This window comes from Nematostella vectensis, chromosome 6 (assembly GCF_932526225.1).
Source record: "Nematostella vectensis chromosome 6, jaNemVect1.1, whole genome shotgun sequence".
Lineage (NCBI taxonomy): Eukaryota > Metazoa > Cnidaria > Anthozoa > Actiniaria > Edwardsiidae > Nematostella > Nematostella vectensis.
This window is the reverse complement of record NC_064039.1, coordinates 12,218,007-12,235,531: the sequence shown is the minus strand read 5'-3', so window position 1 is coordinate 12,235,531 and position 17,525 is coordinate 12,218,007. Positions and strand designations below refer to the sequence as shown.

The window sequence follows — 17,525 nt, the reverse complement described above, 5'->3', positions numbered from 1 at the left end:
TAAAGTATCTAAACAATATCAAACACTTACAGATAAATTTCTCGCGCTTGCAAATGTCTTGGTCTGCTCGCTACAGGATCGAGATCCGCAATATGCATAGCATTCAAAAGACCTTTATTACCGATTGTTTTCATTTTACAATTCACAGCTGGTTCGATCTTTATTTCCAATGGAAAAAAATATTAAAACATGCAAAGCTTAACAATAATAATTTATTAATAGGGCCATTAACACATACATTCACCTGTGAAGAAGTTTTCTGATCTATCATGCATCATACAGGCTCGTACACAGGGGAGTGCGCAGGGCGCGCGCGACCAAAAGTGAGGCATTTCTTATTAAGAATTTTTCAAATCCCATGCTTTTTCCATATGATACCTATGACTGCCAATCCTGGGTACGTGCCTGTAAAATATGCATATTTTTACCATTCAAAGGGCTATATTTTTCTATTTATGCTTTATGTGATATTAAGAAATGATATCCAAAAAAACAGGGGGAGCATATCACAAATAGTTATTTATGATATTTATTTTGGAGAAGGGGGTAAAGGTGAGGGGGGCGATGATAACGCAGTGTAAAGATAATTTTCTCAAAAATCGGCACTTCTTAATTTCCACTGCGTGGAATTCTCCGCCTTTACATACCATCGCGCATACATTGGGATAAGCTTTACAAAAAAGAAGAGAAACTATATCATCAACATAACAGGAGCCCATAAGTAAATTTACACTTTTTTATTAAAACGTCTAATTCTCAGTTAAGGCTGAGCCGTTCTTAGGGAAAGTTCATTTTTATTATCACCAGGGGGGGGGGGGGGCGTGAGGATACTGTGGGGGGGGGGGGGGGCTGGCGAAATATCCGAGGCCTAAAGGAGGGTCGTCGAAAGAATGTGTGTTTTAAAAAGGAGGCACTGATTTCTTTGTCTAATTTGACCAAGTGTCAAATCAGACTTCTTGGTTCAACGAGTCTCGGGGGCTGTTATTTGGCATGTAAAATCCAGGAGTCCAGAATACATATTAAACTACGTTTTATCTATGGAATGCAAACCTTTATATAACCTATTTTTTCATGGTTTCCGCTATATATTTTTGTTCCATATTCGAAATCATTAACAAAACGGGGGGGGGATACCGAAAATATGAGGGAAGCATGAAGGGGGGCATGAAGGGGGGCATTTTTTTCCACCTGAACTAATTTAATCAAAATCCTCATCCCCCCCCTTCCCTCAGGATAATAAATGAACTTTCCCTTATTTTTGGAGCATTTTACGGCTATAATACCCAATGAATTACTGAACTGATAAATAGCAATAAGACGGTTGTTGCTCTGAGCACAATTTGTTTCTGCATTTTTAGAACGCATCAGGACTAAAAAAAATTTTCTGCTGTCTGAGGCTTGGCATGTTCTTAGCATGTTCTTAAAATTTGGTGTGCTTCTACCTTCTGTATAATGAAGGGTAATAGCAGTGAGTGGTGTATGATGACCCATGCTCATAGAAATCTGGCTGGACTTTCTTATAAAAAGATTCTTATATAAAAAAAAGTGTATCAGTAGAACATTCGTACAAGTTTTCCTGATTTATCTATTAGATTGTTTTGTTAACAATTTTGCGCATTCCATTATCAATCTCTATGCTCTCTTGCTCTCCCTTATGTGTCTTCGCTCAGGATCCCTGTTTCGCAGGAATCCCGAACAAAAAAAAAAAAAGGAAAAAAAACCACAGGTATCCCAGTAACAAGCACGGTATTGTTAGGTATGGTTTCCGGGTACCTGGTATCAACTGCCCCAACATTGGAAATACGGGTGTTCTGAATAGATACAGATCACAAAGCAATGACAGTTTATTTTGATTTTTGTTCTAGGATAAGACAATTACAGGACAACTACAGGAGGTGATCGCAATCGTGAAAATATTAGAGCTAGGTACTGAGATGTTTGTAATCCTTTGATAAGTTATTTCATAATCAAACAATGGAGAAACTGGACAGAAGCGGCGAGTCCGATCCTCTTCTTGTTCAGCCGATCCAACCTTTATCGCGTGTAACTTGCAAGGTTTACAAAAGGCGATGGTACGTCTTGTTCGTGTTTTCTGCTGCCGCTATGACATCAAACGTGATGTGGAATACATGGGGCCCTATAACTAGCCCAAGTAAAATGGCGTTTGGCTGGTCCGAGGAAAGTGTTCTGCTAGTAACATCCTGGGGATCCAGCGCATCTATTATTGGTACTGCAGCAATGTCCCTTATCATGGAAAACAACGGTAAGAGTATATTTTTTAATACAGCATACATCAGTATCGAAGCATCGTACCTTGACTGGATGAGTAAGTTACATGTAAGCTTGTCAGCTGCGCGGTACATTATTTTATATTTTTTTGTTTTGGATGGGATTTTTGTTTGGGATCTTGTTTTGATCTATGAAATCTGGTTATTTCTTGGTGTATGGAAAAGTCCCGAAATTTTCCTACACAGACACATATATAATAAATCTCGAATCTCACCTCTCTCAGTGTGATACTTACAACAGACATTAACAGTTTGGTATCAGTCAAGACACATAGGACAGCTGGGATACTTGGGACGGCTGGGATACTTGGGACGGCTGGGATACTTGGGGCGGCTGGAATACTTGGGACGGCTGGGATATTTGGGATGGCTGGGATACTTGGGACGGCTGGGATACTTGGGACGGCTGGGATACTTGGGACGGCTGGGATACTTGGGACGGCTGGGATACTTGGGATGGCTGGGATACTTGGGACGGCTGAAATACTTGGGACGGCTGGGATACTTGGGATGGCTGGGATACTTGGGACGGCTGGGATACTTGGGACGGCTGGGATACTTGGGACGGCTGGGGTACTTGGGACGGCTGGGGTACTTGGGACGGCTGGGGTACTTGGGACGGCTGAAATACTTGGGACGGCTGGGATACTTGGGATGGCTGGGATACTTGGGATGGCTGGGATACTTGGGACGGCTGGGATACTTGGGACGGCTGATATACTTGGGACGGCTGGGATACTTGGGGCGGCTGGGATACTTGGGATGGCTGGGATACTTGGGGCGGCTGGGATACTTGGGATGGCTGGGATACTTGGGACGGCTGGGATACTTGGGACGGCTGGGATACTTGGGATGGCTGGGATACTTGGGATGGCTGGGATACTTGGGGCGGCTGGGATACTTGGGACGGCTGGGATATTTGGGACGGCTGGGATACTTGGGATGGCTGGAATACTTGGGATGGCTGGGATACTTGGGATGGCTGGGATACTTGGGGCGGCTGGGATACTTGGGGCGGCTGGGATACTTGGGACGGCTGGGATACTTGGGATGGCTGGGATACTTTGGGCGGCTGGGATACTTGGGATGGCTGGAATACTTGGGATGGTTGGGATACTTGGGATGGCTGGAATGCTTGGGACGGCTGGAATACTTGGGATGGCTGGGATACTTGGGATGGTTGGGATACTTGGGACGGCTGGGAAACTTAAGGCGGCTGGGATACTTGGGACGGCTGGGATACTTGGGACGGCTGGGATACTTGGGACGGCTGGGATACTTGGGATGGCTGGAATACTTGGGATGGCTGGAATACTTGGGATGGCTGGGATACTTGGGATGGTTGGGATACTTGGGACTGCTGGGATACTTGGGATGGCTGGGATACTTACGACGGTGGGGACCTGCTGGGATACTTGGGATGGCTGGGATACTTGGGACGGCTGGGATACTTGGGACGGCTGGGATACTTGGGACGGCTGGGATACTTGGGATGGCTGGGATACTTGGGGCGGCTGGGATACTTGGGACGGCTGGGATACTTGGGACGGCTGGGATACTTGGGACGGCTGGGATACTTGGGACGGCTGGGATACTTGGGACGGCTGGGATACTTGGGATGGTTGGGATACTTGGGACGGCTGGGAAACTTAAGGCGGCTGGGATACTTGGGACGGCTGGGATACTTGGGACGGCTGGGATACTTGGGACGGCTGGGATACTTGGGACGGCTGGGATACTTGGGACGGCTGGGATACTTGGGATGGCTGGGATACTTGGGATGGTTGGGATACTTGGGACTGCTGGGATACTTACGACGGTGGGGACCTGCTGGGATACTTGGGATGGCTAGGATACTTGGGATGGCTGGGATACTTGGGATGGTTGGGATACTTGGGACGGTTGGTAAACTTAGGATGGCTGGGACACTTAGGACGGTGGGACCCGCTGGGATACTTGGGGCAAAAGAACCAGGAGATCCATTGGCTGTTTTAATTTTGAGATACACCTATTTCAGTTAAGGTTGACTATAAGGAAATGGAAAAATGATGAATGCCTAACATCACTGTTTAAGGAAAACATCTTCTATCTGGTAATGACATTTAGTGAGGCTAAATTAAGGTTTGTAGTTATGCCCATGTATAGCATTTTCAATTCAAGAAGAATAAGTTATTATTGGTCAAACTTTGTCCCATTTTCCATTTTGAAATAAGTTGTGTATCCTGCAGATCAATTGAACTTGTGGCTTGCATACTATGCTAGTAGATGCTAGTATACTGTTCAGAGAAGTCTCTCAAATTTTAGCTTACCTTTTTTATTAACCCATTGACCCCATCCTGATATCCATGATACCCATCCTGGCTATTTTTGAGCTGAATTTACAAAAAAACAGACTGAAAACAGATACCCGCCCCCCTATTCTGAGTTTTATACAGCCCGTCAAAGTCAAACACAGCTGCACCAAGTCAGCGGTATCCTAGCTTTCCAAAAGTGCTTTGCGGCCCCCACTTTTAATCCCTCGTCGTTGTGCTGAAGCGAGCACAAGTTGATGTTTGCTTGCATTTTTTATCAAAAATACAGCTATGAGCATATTAGGAGAGTGTCTCAGGACATCATGAAGTCTATTGAGGCATAATTAAGTGCTTTGCTTATGGATATTTGCAAGCAAAGGTGGATTCATGGTGATTTTTTCTTGTTTGGCTTTGCTTGGATGAGAAAATAATTTTCTAATGAATCACCACAGCTCTCCTAAATGCTGTCTTTTCTGAAACCAAATTGATTCCAAAATTATTTACACTGCTATTCTGGGCCTGTATGACCTGGAATTGATTTGATTGGCTTCAGGGTGAAAAGACCATCTGACTTTGGGGAGAGGAGTGTTGACTGGCCCTCCCCTTGTGAATTTTTCCCTGAACCTCCCAGAATGCTTTGCAATCCGTAAAGGCATCCAAGTGGTTTTACAAGCCTTCAAGGAGTGGACATTGTGTTTTGAGGCCATGGCAATGAACCTGGAGGATCAGAAAGGTATATATTTGTGTCTTGAGCTGTGTTTGCTGATCTCTCTCCCTTGTGTGGTATTTTGAGCGTTTTATTGAGAGGGGTGATTCTGCTTTTCTTTCCTTGTTCGATTAAAAGTTTGTCAAAGAACCTGTGATATTATATGGCTTAAGAGTAGTTGCCAACACCTTGGTTGGATGCATATCTTAAAGACCATTTATCCCTTAGACTTATGTCTGAGTATCTTCATCTTGTTGTGTTTATTTTGCATTAATGATTTTTTTGGGTTGTGGGTACTTCTCGAAGCTGGTACAGGCTGGTTGAGGGGTCAATGTGTTAAAACAAGCTTCAATTGTAAATAATGGGTGACCTTGTAGGGAGAATCTGGGTTTGAATTTTTAATGGAATCGGTTTTCCAAGTTTGTGTTTGTTTTGGGTCAACTTTGAGTTACCAAATGTTAAACTGATTTAATTTTTTTTCACTTTTGACCTGAACATGTGAAAAGAGGTTTCTTCCCTTTTTATTTTGGTTTTTTATTCTTTGTTTTCTTTCTTTCTTCTTACTCCCTTTTTTCTTTTCATGACGATATGATAGATGCCACAAGCCACCAGAAAAAAAAATAATAATAAAGAGCGTAACTAAGTGTGATAAGTATTGCTATGGGCAGACATTATTTACAGAGGCTTTGGAAATTTGATAGTTTGACACAAACAAGAATTTCGAAATCTGATTCCACCTTGCAATCTTCCCTTCATCCACCCTGCCCACCCTTCCCTGTCCATCAATTGTATGTGATTTGCTTTATTGAGATAATACAGTATATAATTGAGAGTATTCTATTTCGAAAGTGTTTCTTTTTTATAGCTGCTTGAGGCTTGGTGGCCATCTTTTGGTAGTAGACATTGTTGTGACACTTTGTTGTATTCTTATTCATTTAAATTGTTTGAATAAACAAATAGAGTTCTTATCCTTCTCTAGGTCTAAGAGTGACTGTCATTACTGCTGTAATGTTGCTATTCATTGGTAAAGGGACCCAAGTGCTTGCCATGCTGTACCTCTCAAATGTGACCCAAACCTGGCTGATCAACCTTGGGCAATTGGTTTCTATGTTGCCAAGTGCTGCCTTGAATGGGGGAGCACCTTTTGTATCAGCGGTGTGGTTTCCAAGTAATGAGCGTGCAACTGCGACAGCACTTGGAGTTGTTGCCACATCTTTGGGAATAGCTTTGTCTTTTGTGATTGGACCACAAATGGTTCCAGATGAGTGTCTGGTACACAACAAATCACAGAAAACTAATCAAACGCTGCCTTCTCAAGAGCTTTCGCTTCATATGATTTTGCATTACATGTATCTTCAACTTGGGATGGTTATCTTACTTCTTTTCTGTGTCATTGTGTATTTTCCAAACAAGCCAAAACTGCCACCAAGTCATTCAAAAGCACAGAAGAGTATTGGGGGAGTAAAAGGTAATTCAATCAAATTTTGCATCTGTTAGTTTGTAACTTCTCTTTGTCATGGTTTTATACAAACTTGGGTTATATACTCCCTTTTAATATCAGCACGACCAGTTAAACCATGAACACCTAAAATATGTATGGAATGTTTATTATTGTCTTCTGACAAATCAGACTTATTCAGACATTTACTGTTTTAATGTCTCGCAAGTGATTGTTCGGAACAGAAACTCCATACATATTTCTGTTTTTCACAGTTTTACTTTTATTGCACTGTAAGTAAATTATATTATTAGAATAAACAGCTTTTTCGTAGTATAGTTATATTCAGTTGAACGATATATTTTTTTAAATAATTATGGTTCACAATGTACCCCCCAAAAAAAATCAGCAAGACTTACCCAGTGCTAACTTTCAGCCCATGGTCAGGTTTTTTTTAAAAGGACAAGAAGTGGGTGCCTTAAATATATATGTTTGGGGATTTAACTAAAGATGGACAAAAAGTAGGCTCAGCAGCCTTAATAGTTAAAGGGATTAGGTATAATACAGAAACAAGTGCAGCTGATGTTGGTTGTACTTTTGACTGTATGGCACATCGCTGTTGACAAAGATGGATGTTGACAAAGTCAAGTGTATGTCTCAGTTTTACAATATATTTTTAAATATGATGGACATTTAATTTTTTCAGGTCTACAAATGCTTTGTCTAAAGAAGTCCTTTTGGCTATTAAATGTGTTCTCAGCAGTTGGATTGGGTGTTCAGATTGGCTGGTTGTCCACACTTTCAGCAGCTGTCGAGCCATTTGGAGTCAGTCAAAGGACAGCAGGATGGTTGGGTTGTGTGGGTTCATTATCTTCTATGGTCTCAGGTGTTTTGACTGGAAGGTAAAAGATTTGTGATTTTCAACCTCATGTTGTTGGATTGTACTATTCTAAAAAAAATCTCATGATCTCAACTCACTCTACCTCGGGAGTATTTTGGGGATAGGCAGAACTAATGAACATACTAGATGTGGTACCAGTTGTACCTAGTTCGCCATTGTAGATTTGTAAAGACAAAACAATTGATTCATCAGAACAAGCCTTACGATAATTCGGTTAAATTCCAATCACTTGAATGAATTGATCTGATCATGACACTCCTGATTTGTCTTATTTGCATTCACAATATTTTTCGATGAAGTCACTGTTGAGTTGTAGTTACAGAAACAAAGTTGTTCCTGATTAAGGAGGAGCTTAGAGCACTACGCTACCTCTTTCTCGGTTAATGAAAAATAATTTACTTACTATGTTCTATTGGCTCAGGTGTCATTTATGTGTCAAGCGGAGGGGGGAATATGGTCATGTGATTTGACGTCACTAGCATAAAAAATATACTGACGTCATCAAAATAAAAAAAAATATTAATATTTCATGAAGGAAACACCGTGTGACAACCAAACTCTGTAGGTGTCATGGAGGTGTCAAGGGCGATGCAACAAGATGGCAACCTTATGTTTGATGTCATCGATGAAGCTATTTATCTTGAAATTACTGAGCGAAAATAAGCTTTGGTTGGAGCTCCGCCTTAATCTATATATTACCTGTGTTTGTTTTCAGAATCGCTGACACGATGATGTACCGTTTTGAGCACCTTCTGTTGGTCCTCATGCTTGGAGGTGGGATTTTCCAACTTCTCTTCAGTCTGACCTGCCAGAATATTATCCCATACAACGAGTATCTTCTATACGCGTCCGTCATTGGCCAAGGGTTCATACTATCGCCTGAGTCTTCTTTACTGTTTGAGCTGTTGATGGAAGCGACTTTCCCCATTCACGAAGCCATAGTGTCTGGTATTTACATGGCGACTGGCAATATCGTGATATTATTGTTTTATATACCTTTCCTGGTAGGGCATGTACCGACTTGGGTGATGAACTGGGTGTATCTAGCATCTCTAGGTGTAGGAATTCCTTTTTATGCAATCTTTAGGGTAAAGTATGTCCGTATAGGTATAGATGATAGTCTTGTACATTCAACTGTTATTAACTCTTAAATCAAAGCTGGGGCAGGCCTCGGAATATTGGAAAGGGTGGGGACAATATATAAAACATTTAGAAAATATAAGGGCCACAGCCACGCCCTACTGGTCATTTCCTTATAGTTTTTAGAAAAAAATATATGTGGCCTATATAAAATATATGCCCTCTATGGCCGTGTGAATAAAATATATATATATATATATATATATATATATATATATATATATATATATATATATATATATATATATATATATATATATATATATATATATATATATATATATATATATATATATATATATATACATATATACATATATACATATATACATATATACATATATACATATATACATATATACATATATACATATATACATATATACATATATACATATATATATGTTACATTAGTACTATACTCTAATATTTATCGTTCTCGCTATAGGGAGTTGTCGATCCTTTTTTCTTCATTAATGTAGCGTTACTATACTGTAAATGCACGCAATAATTTCGAACAATTAATTTTCGTTTTATTGAAGTCTTTATTTATCAATTTATCTATTCTCGCAGGTTATCAATACGGTAACTATGCATGCGATAATTCCGAAAATCTGTTTTGCTTTTTCACCAAGTAATTTTTTTATACCACTCAGTTTCAGTTTAATGGTAAATTTAATGAGTTCTTTTTTACTGTCGAGTCTAACACCCGTAATTATGTAAAATGTTTATTTTATATCGGATTTCTCTTTCATATACGTCCAATTTTATTCTCATATTCTTTAATTAACTTTTCACGCTCTTTAAGAATGACGAAACAAAGTTTTTACCTCCCTGCGAAAGTCAGTTTTCATCACGGCATAGACGTAGAAGTTCGGCGCAGAGTTCAGGTACCTAACCAGGGCCGTGGTGTCGGTAAGCCAGCCAGCCGGTCGACACGAAGCAATTAGAAAGACGCAACTCATCCAAAACAACGAAAAGATGTTACAGACCAGAAAGATCGCAACGACTATTCCGATTGCAGTGAGATCCTTATGCCTGTTGCGTCTTGGTGGAGCCGAATGGTCTTGGCTTAATTGTTCGCCAGAATGAATCGTTGCTGAGGTAGTCAGGTCGTTTTGTGCCCTTATCTCTCGGCGATGTTTCCTGACCACTAGGATGATCCTAGTGTATGCGTAAACCATGAAGATGATTGGTAAGCAGGTCGTTATCACCTCGTAAACTATTCGGTAACCAAAAAGAGTCTTGTTTGTATAGAACCCAAGCATTTTTAGAAGGAATGGTAGTTCGAGAATCGGTGGAACTATCCAAGCCACTGCTATGGAAATCAAAGTACTGATATGTCCTTCCATCGTGATGTGAGAGAACGGGTGCACCACTGCCCAGTAGCGATCCATGGTCAATAGGCATAAGCTCGTCACGGAACTGTTGATAACAACCTTGACTAGAAATGCAATCACTGCCCAAATAGTGCTATTACAAGGTGTGCCAAATACGCAGATTTGGACAGAGAGAAAAGGGAAGATTCCAACGAGGAGATCAGAGACTGCAAGCGAGAGAAAAAAACGACCATTGGGGGAGGTCTGATGCAGAAGATAGGGTCTTGATATTAGGATATAGACCGCCAGACTGTTACCGATGATTGTGATGATGGCGATGATATTGTAGAATACCCAGTAGACCGTTGTAAACTGCATAGCGGCCAGTGCGTACGGATTTGTCGTTATACTCACTCCGGTAACGTTAGACGAATTCATGTCGGATAGTGGTTTGATGTGCTTCGGGAAATCCACCACCGTATCAGTTTCGACAAAAGGGAGTGATGCACTATTTAAGTCGCAGTTAGTATTTATGCCAGCGTAATTAACAGCAACCCAAAAAGATTCATAACAGTTTTCCGGACTCTGATTGGCAGACTGAGCTTTTGCGCGCCACATGTTATTCAAATATTGCCAGATTTTAACAACATTGCTATTTTTATGTTGATCAAAAGGAAAGTCGCTATCTACTATTAGGTACACATCAAAGCACCATGCATTTTCTGATTCCTTGGATAAAATCGACAAAAAAATCTCCTCTTGCACCTGGTGTCATATGCTAATGCTTGACGATGTTGCTGATCTGTCAAGTTGATAATAGGTGACACACCTCCCAGGAGGCCGGCCGATATTATCGTAAAAGTCTTCGTAAGATTGGGGAGGGTTTGGTAATCATTTCCCTTTCGGCAAAGTGTTATCCATGAGTGGTCTCAAGTGAGTCATCAGCCTTCTTTCCCAAACATGCGCTAACGATTTTCATCGTAAGGATAATCGTGTAAAACGCTTGGGTACTATTTGAATTTGATTGAATATACTTTATTATTAGCGAATAGGTATTTTAACAAAATACGAAATATTCTAGAGTCTTCTAAGGAACCGACCGTGGATATCCAAAGGGGTTTTCCAAGACAACGAAAATAAACATCCACTCGAAAAATTTTAAACAAGCAAGTTAAGAAAATAAGCAAGAGGCAAAGCCACCAAATAAAAAATAGAAACAAAGAATGAGCAACTAAACTTTGTAAAAAAAGCATTTTAGAATAAAACGTAGAAATACTTTCTGATGCAACCGCAGCATGAGGGGCGCCTGTAATTCTGCTATTAACGTCATCTCAAAAAGCACCTGCTAGTTCTTAAATAGTCTTTTTTTTCTCTTCAAAGATGGTATTGCTATTATAGTATTAAATACACACGCCAAAAGCGATACCCCTTGCAGGTTATCGACTCATCGATGTTTTGTTTTCGCGAGCAAGCTCATTATCCTCCTTGAGGGAGCAAACATGCTGAAATCAATTATCGCTCTTTATATCTCATAGGGAACAGAGATCTGCGGCTGCCTCGACGGTTTATTTTAGTCGCTATGGTAGCTAGGCTTTTACCTGCAAATAGATGCTGTTTGTGTTCTTCTGAGCTGTTGAATATCGTCCCATTCTAATTATCTAGTTTAGCTCATTATCCTCCTTGAGGGAGCAAACATGCTGAGATCGATTATCTCTCTTTATATCTCATAGGGAACAGAGATCTGCGGCTGCCTCGACGGTTTATTTTAGTCGCTATGGTAGCTAGGCTTTTACCTGCAAATAGATGCTGTTTGTGTTCTTCTGAGCTGTTGAATATCGTCCCATTCTAATTATCTAGTTTAGTAGTATTTTTATTACGTGCGGATAAGGTTGCTTTGAGTTGGCCAAGTGCTCGGAAGAGCGTTTCCTGTTTGAAGGAAAATAAAGTTTAGTCAGGAAATGAATTCTCTATTCGAAAGTGATAGTAGTCATTTATGCCATATGATATTACATCATAACTGGTTCGCAGTATTATTTTTCGAGGTCATTTTTACATCGTCATAGTTATTTCGAACGAGATGTAAGGTCTTTATGCCAGGTTTTGCTTGTTTTGTGTCATTTACATGAGCCTTTTTCGTGCCTCCTAATACTCCTAGTTTCCATGGTCCCAGCCCTTGGGCCCCCTTGGAACATAGATAATTCGGGAGCGACTCAATCCTTGGCGTCTCATTCGGCTTAGTCGAAAAGCCACTATCGAGGGAGCTACTCCTACTTGAGCCAGCAGTCAGCGGTCAGACACATAAAGCATGCTCGAATCTCCAACGCATAATGCACTGCGTGCTTCAAGTACAGGAGTTCGGGTTTGCAGCGTCGCGAATTGTCGCTTTTGAGCGACATCCCCAACCTTTCTGTCCCCACTAATTATTACGTGAACTTTAGGCGCGAATATACCCGCCAAAGTAATTGTTGCTATGGTTACAGAGACGCCGCAGTTGAGGTAGACATGCGCCCAGACGTCATGCGTGTTAAGATAGCTGGGAAGGTAGATAATCCAGGCGGCGCACGTGAGGTACATCATGACTCCGATGTACTTAGCTTCGTTGAAGTTCCTCGGGAAGTTACGAGTCTTGAAAGCGAACAGAGTGCATACAAGCATTAAGAGGATATTATAGCTAAGGTTGAGTGCTAGCATCCCCCCGTGGCTCTCACAGCTTATTACTGTCCTCGTGAGCCGCTCGTAGGTGATGTGGATATGAGAAGGGGACGATATGGTCCAGACCGTGGTTAGCAATAGCTGAACTGCTATCAGTCCTGCGGTGACGAGCACCTGAGAGGTCGGACTAGTTAAGTGTGGTCGTGAGGCCGCCTTTCGGGCACGGCTGAAGATCCTGTAGATGCGATTGGTCTTCATGAGAAGCGGGGCGTAACACGTTGTGTAACAGACAGAGCTAAAGAAACGTTCCACAGTGCAGGTGATGGCGTCTGGTTCGACCAAGTTTGTGAAGATCGATGCATAGCATAGCATGATACCCAGCAAAATGATGGCGCAAAGTTCCCTCCCGGCTGCTTTTACAACCTCGTGCTCCCGAGACTTCACAAAAAACACACAGATAGCTAAGGTCACAAGCATCCCAAGACACGACCAGACGGCGAAGGTGATGCCCATGGCCTCCCCAAGGCTCGGGTGCACAACAGGCAGCTTTACGCACATGCTGTGGTTCGTGTAGGGGCGGTGCCCTGGTAAACATGACTGGCAGCTGTCATTCACCACAATTTGATGCTCGTCGCAAAAGGAGCATTCCCAGCAGCACTTGGGATTGACAGGGAGCTGATTGCGTATCTGGGGGAATTGACAGGGCGCAGAGCAGATAGAATGAGGAGGACTAAGCTTGCCTTTTCCCCAGCTTATTTTCTGGCTCTCTAAGATCAAGTGTTCCATTCGCACATTGTCGCTCTCGTCACCCCAACTCCACGAACCCACATTCTCGTAAATCCACTTCCCATTTTGATATTGAAAATTCATGATACTGTAGTTTCCGTCCATTTCCTGGTTTTTGTTGAACCGGACAGGCCATCCATACGACGCGTCCGGAAATGTCACATTCCTGAGAAAGTCGATGAGCGTTTTGCCACTAGAATCGGCTATCATGGCTTCGCATAATCCAACCTTTCCAGGACACAATGCGCGCTGCATGTCATCTAGAGCATGCGCAAAGGCGTACACCGCGTTGATGACAACTCGGACTGGTGCCACCTCCATTTTTGGTAACACCAAGTCTTCAGTACAGTTTTTATAGAAAGTTGGTTTACCCCCGGGAAGGTCACATTTGAACCAATTCTCCCAAAATTCATCAATCCACGGGATGTTTTGATTATTAATTGGGTTCATCGAACTGAAAAACTCCTCGAATCCTGCCACCTGCCCATCCATATGATTGACAGTAATTGAACCGTTAGCAACCATCTCGTTACCTATGGTAACTGTCATTCTATTACTCCATCCATTGCTGCCAAGCCACGTGAATCGCGTGGCGCCCAGGCGCGCAGCCGCGGAAAGAAGGCCCGCAGAGTCGGTCTGCGTTGTGAAGACTACTATGATATTTACTGCATCGAACCTCGCCTGCGCTATTTCACGGATAATCCTCTCGTAATGAGCATCAGTCGAAAGTGGCGGCACAGTGAAGGTGGCGGCAATACAAATATCTCTTTTCTCGGTGATTTTGATTATCGCAGACATGCCATTCTCGCCATAATTCCCCGCTGAGTTGATGGTAATTATATAATTCCAGCCATGATGTTCTAGAATGTCCACCAAAGCTTCTGCCTGAAAAGAGTCCGGGGGGACCGTCCGAAAAAAGCTGCCATATAGATCTTTGTTACTCAGGTCTGGACTCGTTGAACCAAAGCTAACTTGTGGGAGCCCGAATACTCTAAGTAATTGTACCGTCGCTATGGAAACGTCACTCACAAGAGGCCCGACCACGCCTTTTAGAAGCTTGTTATTTGTTAAAAGAGACTCCTTGATTATATCCTTCGCGTGGTCGGCCCCGATCGTTTGGCTTTGACAAGTGTCGTAGATGCTCGCTCCGAGTGTGATGTTACGGAGCAAAGTCGAGCTATTATTGATTAGCTCGAGTGCGAATAGCATGGCCGCGAGGTACTGGAACCCTGGCTGAGTGCTGATTGGTCCGCAGCTGTTCTCTGATTTTTGGTTTTTGAGGTGAACCGGGAAAAGACCCCCAATGATGACGTCACCAGGTATGTCTAGTGACGTCGCGCCAACGCAACCTGAAATGAGAGGGACCTTCTTAGTGAAGATGAGGGCGGCAAAAAATAAATACAAGTCTAGGACCTTAGGAAACATTTGTTTAAGACTTGAAGTCGGCCCAAGCTAAAAATAAAAACGTACCTACAAGCGATAAATCAATTTTGAGCAATGAGCAGCACAGAAATGCTTATAGTAGTAAAACACCGCGATTTCTGATGGAATAAACCTAGTTTTTTGTCAGTTGGACTGTGTTAACTTTTTTTATTTATCAAAGAATATGTTAAGTTTACACTTTTTTGGTTTAAAAGTTTACGATTTCGACTTTGTATTATAACACATTTTTACGCAACCGAATTGGATTTGCAGAATATATATATACTAATTTCACAACCCTAGCTAAATGGCGTAAAAAGTCGTTTAAATGCATTGAAGTCATACACATATCCACAAATTTTACCTTAAACAATAGCCCTTCTAACATTGAAAAAAAGAACAAAATCTCGCTTCATCTACACGAGATAACAGTTTTCCAGCGACAAAGAAACAAATTTCCTCGACTTTCTGCGTGAGTTCCCGAACGCTCTTTTTGGCAACCAAGGGGGGGGGGGGGGGGGGGGGAGGGATGAGCGCACATCTCTGTATACTCGCCTGCGTGATGTTGTCCTGATGGAACACCTATATCTATTACCCAAGACTTAGAGGCGCCGGAAAAGAGAATTGTTTCAAATCTCTGGCAACTGGATAATATATTATATGTTTTAGAAAGGCCTATGACCCAAAACCTCTCAGCTTTTTTTTTCATTTCGAAATGGCAACTGAAAAACATATACATATTTCTTTTTCTACTGTTTCGCTCGAAATAAGATTGTTCGTATTAGGTATACGTCAAACAATGCCGATGAACATTCAGAAGTTACGGTGTGACAGTTTATTTGATAGTTATTTTACCTTAGTTGACAAAAGAAAGGAAAAAGAATCATACCTTTCATCGCCAGTGCAGACATCAAAACACAGCATGCGGCCAATTGATGACCCATCACTGACAATCTTATTGACCTGATTTTTAAACAAAAACGTCAGTTTGCTTCTTGTTTTTACCCTCATTTCTATTGCGCTAATATCTGTAAAGGTCTTCAGGGTTTTTTTTTTTTTATTAACACTGCGCTTATTCAAGCAATTACGCTAATCGGTGAAAAAGTATGGGGGAGCTAAAAAGTTTAAACGAAAATATTTAGGCAATATAGCCTCTATGTGGAATCTTCCTCTCAACAAACAGCTTGAATCGCCCCTGCGTTTGACGGTATCCTAACAACTGAGTAAACAGACCTGGGGTGTAATTTCCTGGTGTTCTTGGTGACCTGTTTGGCGGATTGCTCATAGTTGATTCTGTATTAAGGTAAAGGTGAGAATCAAAAGATTACTCAGAGATATGAGCTTGAGTTCCCAGGTGAAAAGGTTATTTGAAGAAATTAGAGAATGACCAGTTTATTACCAACGGAACAGAACCGATAGAACTTCTAGTTACAAAGAAAAACTCTCTTCGTTCTCAAGCTACTAAAAAACTGCTCTTCTGTCTTTTTTTTCTGATCTCCTTTTAAGTAGAACTAAACAAAACAAACCAATTTTGTAAAGCAACAAAAAGTCATTTCCTATAAAATTAGAAGAAGGCTTCTCTTATCGCAACCATTATTGCTTTGTATTCTTTTCTTTTCTTTGCATTCATTGATTTAAACGCATGCATTCAATTGCTTGGCTATTAGATTACGCATTTATTATAACTTTTATGTATCACCGTTAATCGTTTTTTTTTTACTTTTTGGTAATGTTATCTTTCAAAGTTTTTACCAGACTCTAGTCCCCAAATACCTTTTAGTGGAATATTAATTCGCCACAATTGTCATATCGATGTGATAGCTAAATAATACTCTTGATAAAGGCGATTCTTTCGGGCCCAATGATACATATGACAATGTATGGTGGTAGATTTTCCTCAAATGATACATTGGTACAGTCCTAATGGCTGACTTGCTAGAAATTAAAATATTTGAAAACCGCTTTTGGTAGCATAGTAACGACAAAAAAAAAAAAAAAACTTACATTGAGAGTTGTCGACTTCCCCCGTTTTTTTTCTTCACGTTCGCAAATCCCTTGTCCGTGGTTACTCTCGACTAATAAGATTTTTCTTAGATAAAATAAACGATTAGAATTACCAAACTCTACATCATGCTCACGTCAATGAACAGAGGGCAAGTTACCTTAATTTTGTCTTAATATTGACTTAGGCTCGTCATACGCTGTCAATTTATGTTTTTGCAGCTTTGTCATCGCTTTATTACAGGTGCTGCGCCAATGAGCTCAATCCCTTGGAGATGAATTCTAGGGGATTGGATGTATACCGCTTCCGTTATAATCTTACGAGAGAGACGGTGTATTGCAAAATGAATGGATAGCAAGATTAGGTGCTACAAAATGTCTTGCAATGATAGCAGCGCAATTAGCTAGTGATTTATGATCACGAATTTGCAATATATTGTAGCATAAATCTACGCTATCCTGTATATGAATTGCAATTCTGAGTAATAGTCTCTGTAGTCTCTATTATACTTCTAATACCGATATTTTTTAACTTCAAATTCGCCACTAAAGGTCAAAAAGGGGTTTCGGTTATGGTTAAA

The 17,525-nt window shown here is 41.2% G+C and overlaps 2 protein-coding genes across 4 annotated transcripts; one reads left to right on the top strand and one right to left on the bottom strand.

The window, feature by feature from the left end:
• The first annotated feature begins 1,734 nt into the window (after positions 1-1,734).
• Positions 1,735-8,885, top strand: LOC116604144 (solute carrier family 49 member 4). Of its 2 annotated transcripts, none has more exons than XM_048729452.1 (4): positions 1,735-2,263; positions 6,265-6,753; positions 7,430-7,625; positions 8,340-8,885. In XM_048729452.1, exons 1-4 carry the CDS (start codon positions 1,975-1,977, stop codon positions 8,773-8,775), a joined length of 1,410 nt encoding a protein of 469 aa, XP_048585409.1. In that variant the 5' UTR covers positions 1,735-1,974; the 3' UTR covers positions 8,776-8,885. The 2 variants fall into 2 exon arrangements, with proteins under 2 accessions (XP_048585409.1, XP_048585410.1); XM_048729453.1 differs by lacking the exon at positions 1,735-2,263 and adding an exon at positions 5,260-5,312.
• Positions 8,886-9,275: 390 nt separating this feature from the next.
• On the bottom strand, positions 9,276-17,284 carry LOC5520923 (metabotropic glutamate receptor 4). 2 transcript variants are annotated; one of them, XM_048729451.1, is made up of 3 exons: positions 16,948-17,284; positions 15,833-15,906; positions 9,276-14,870 (listed from the first exon to the last, which is right to left on the bottom strand). In XM_048729451.1, coding segments are annotated over exons 1-3 (2,580 nt in total). In that variant the 5' UTR covers positions 16,950-17,284; the 3' UTR covers positions 9,276-12,366. The 2 variants fall into 2 exon arrangements, with proteins under 2 accessions (XP_048585408.1, XP_032221914.2); XM_032366023.2 differs by lacking the exon at positions 16,948-17,284 and having other exon boundaries at positions 15,833-16,929.
• Positions 17,285-17,525: the final 241 nt, after the last annotated feature.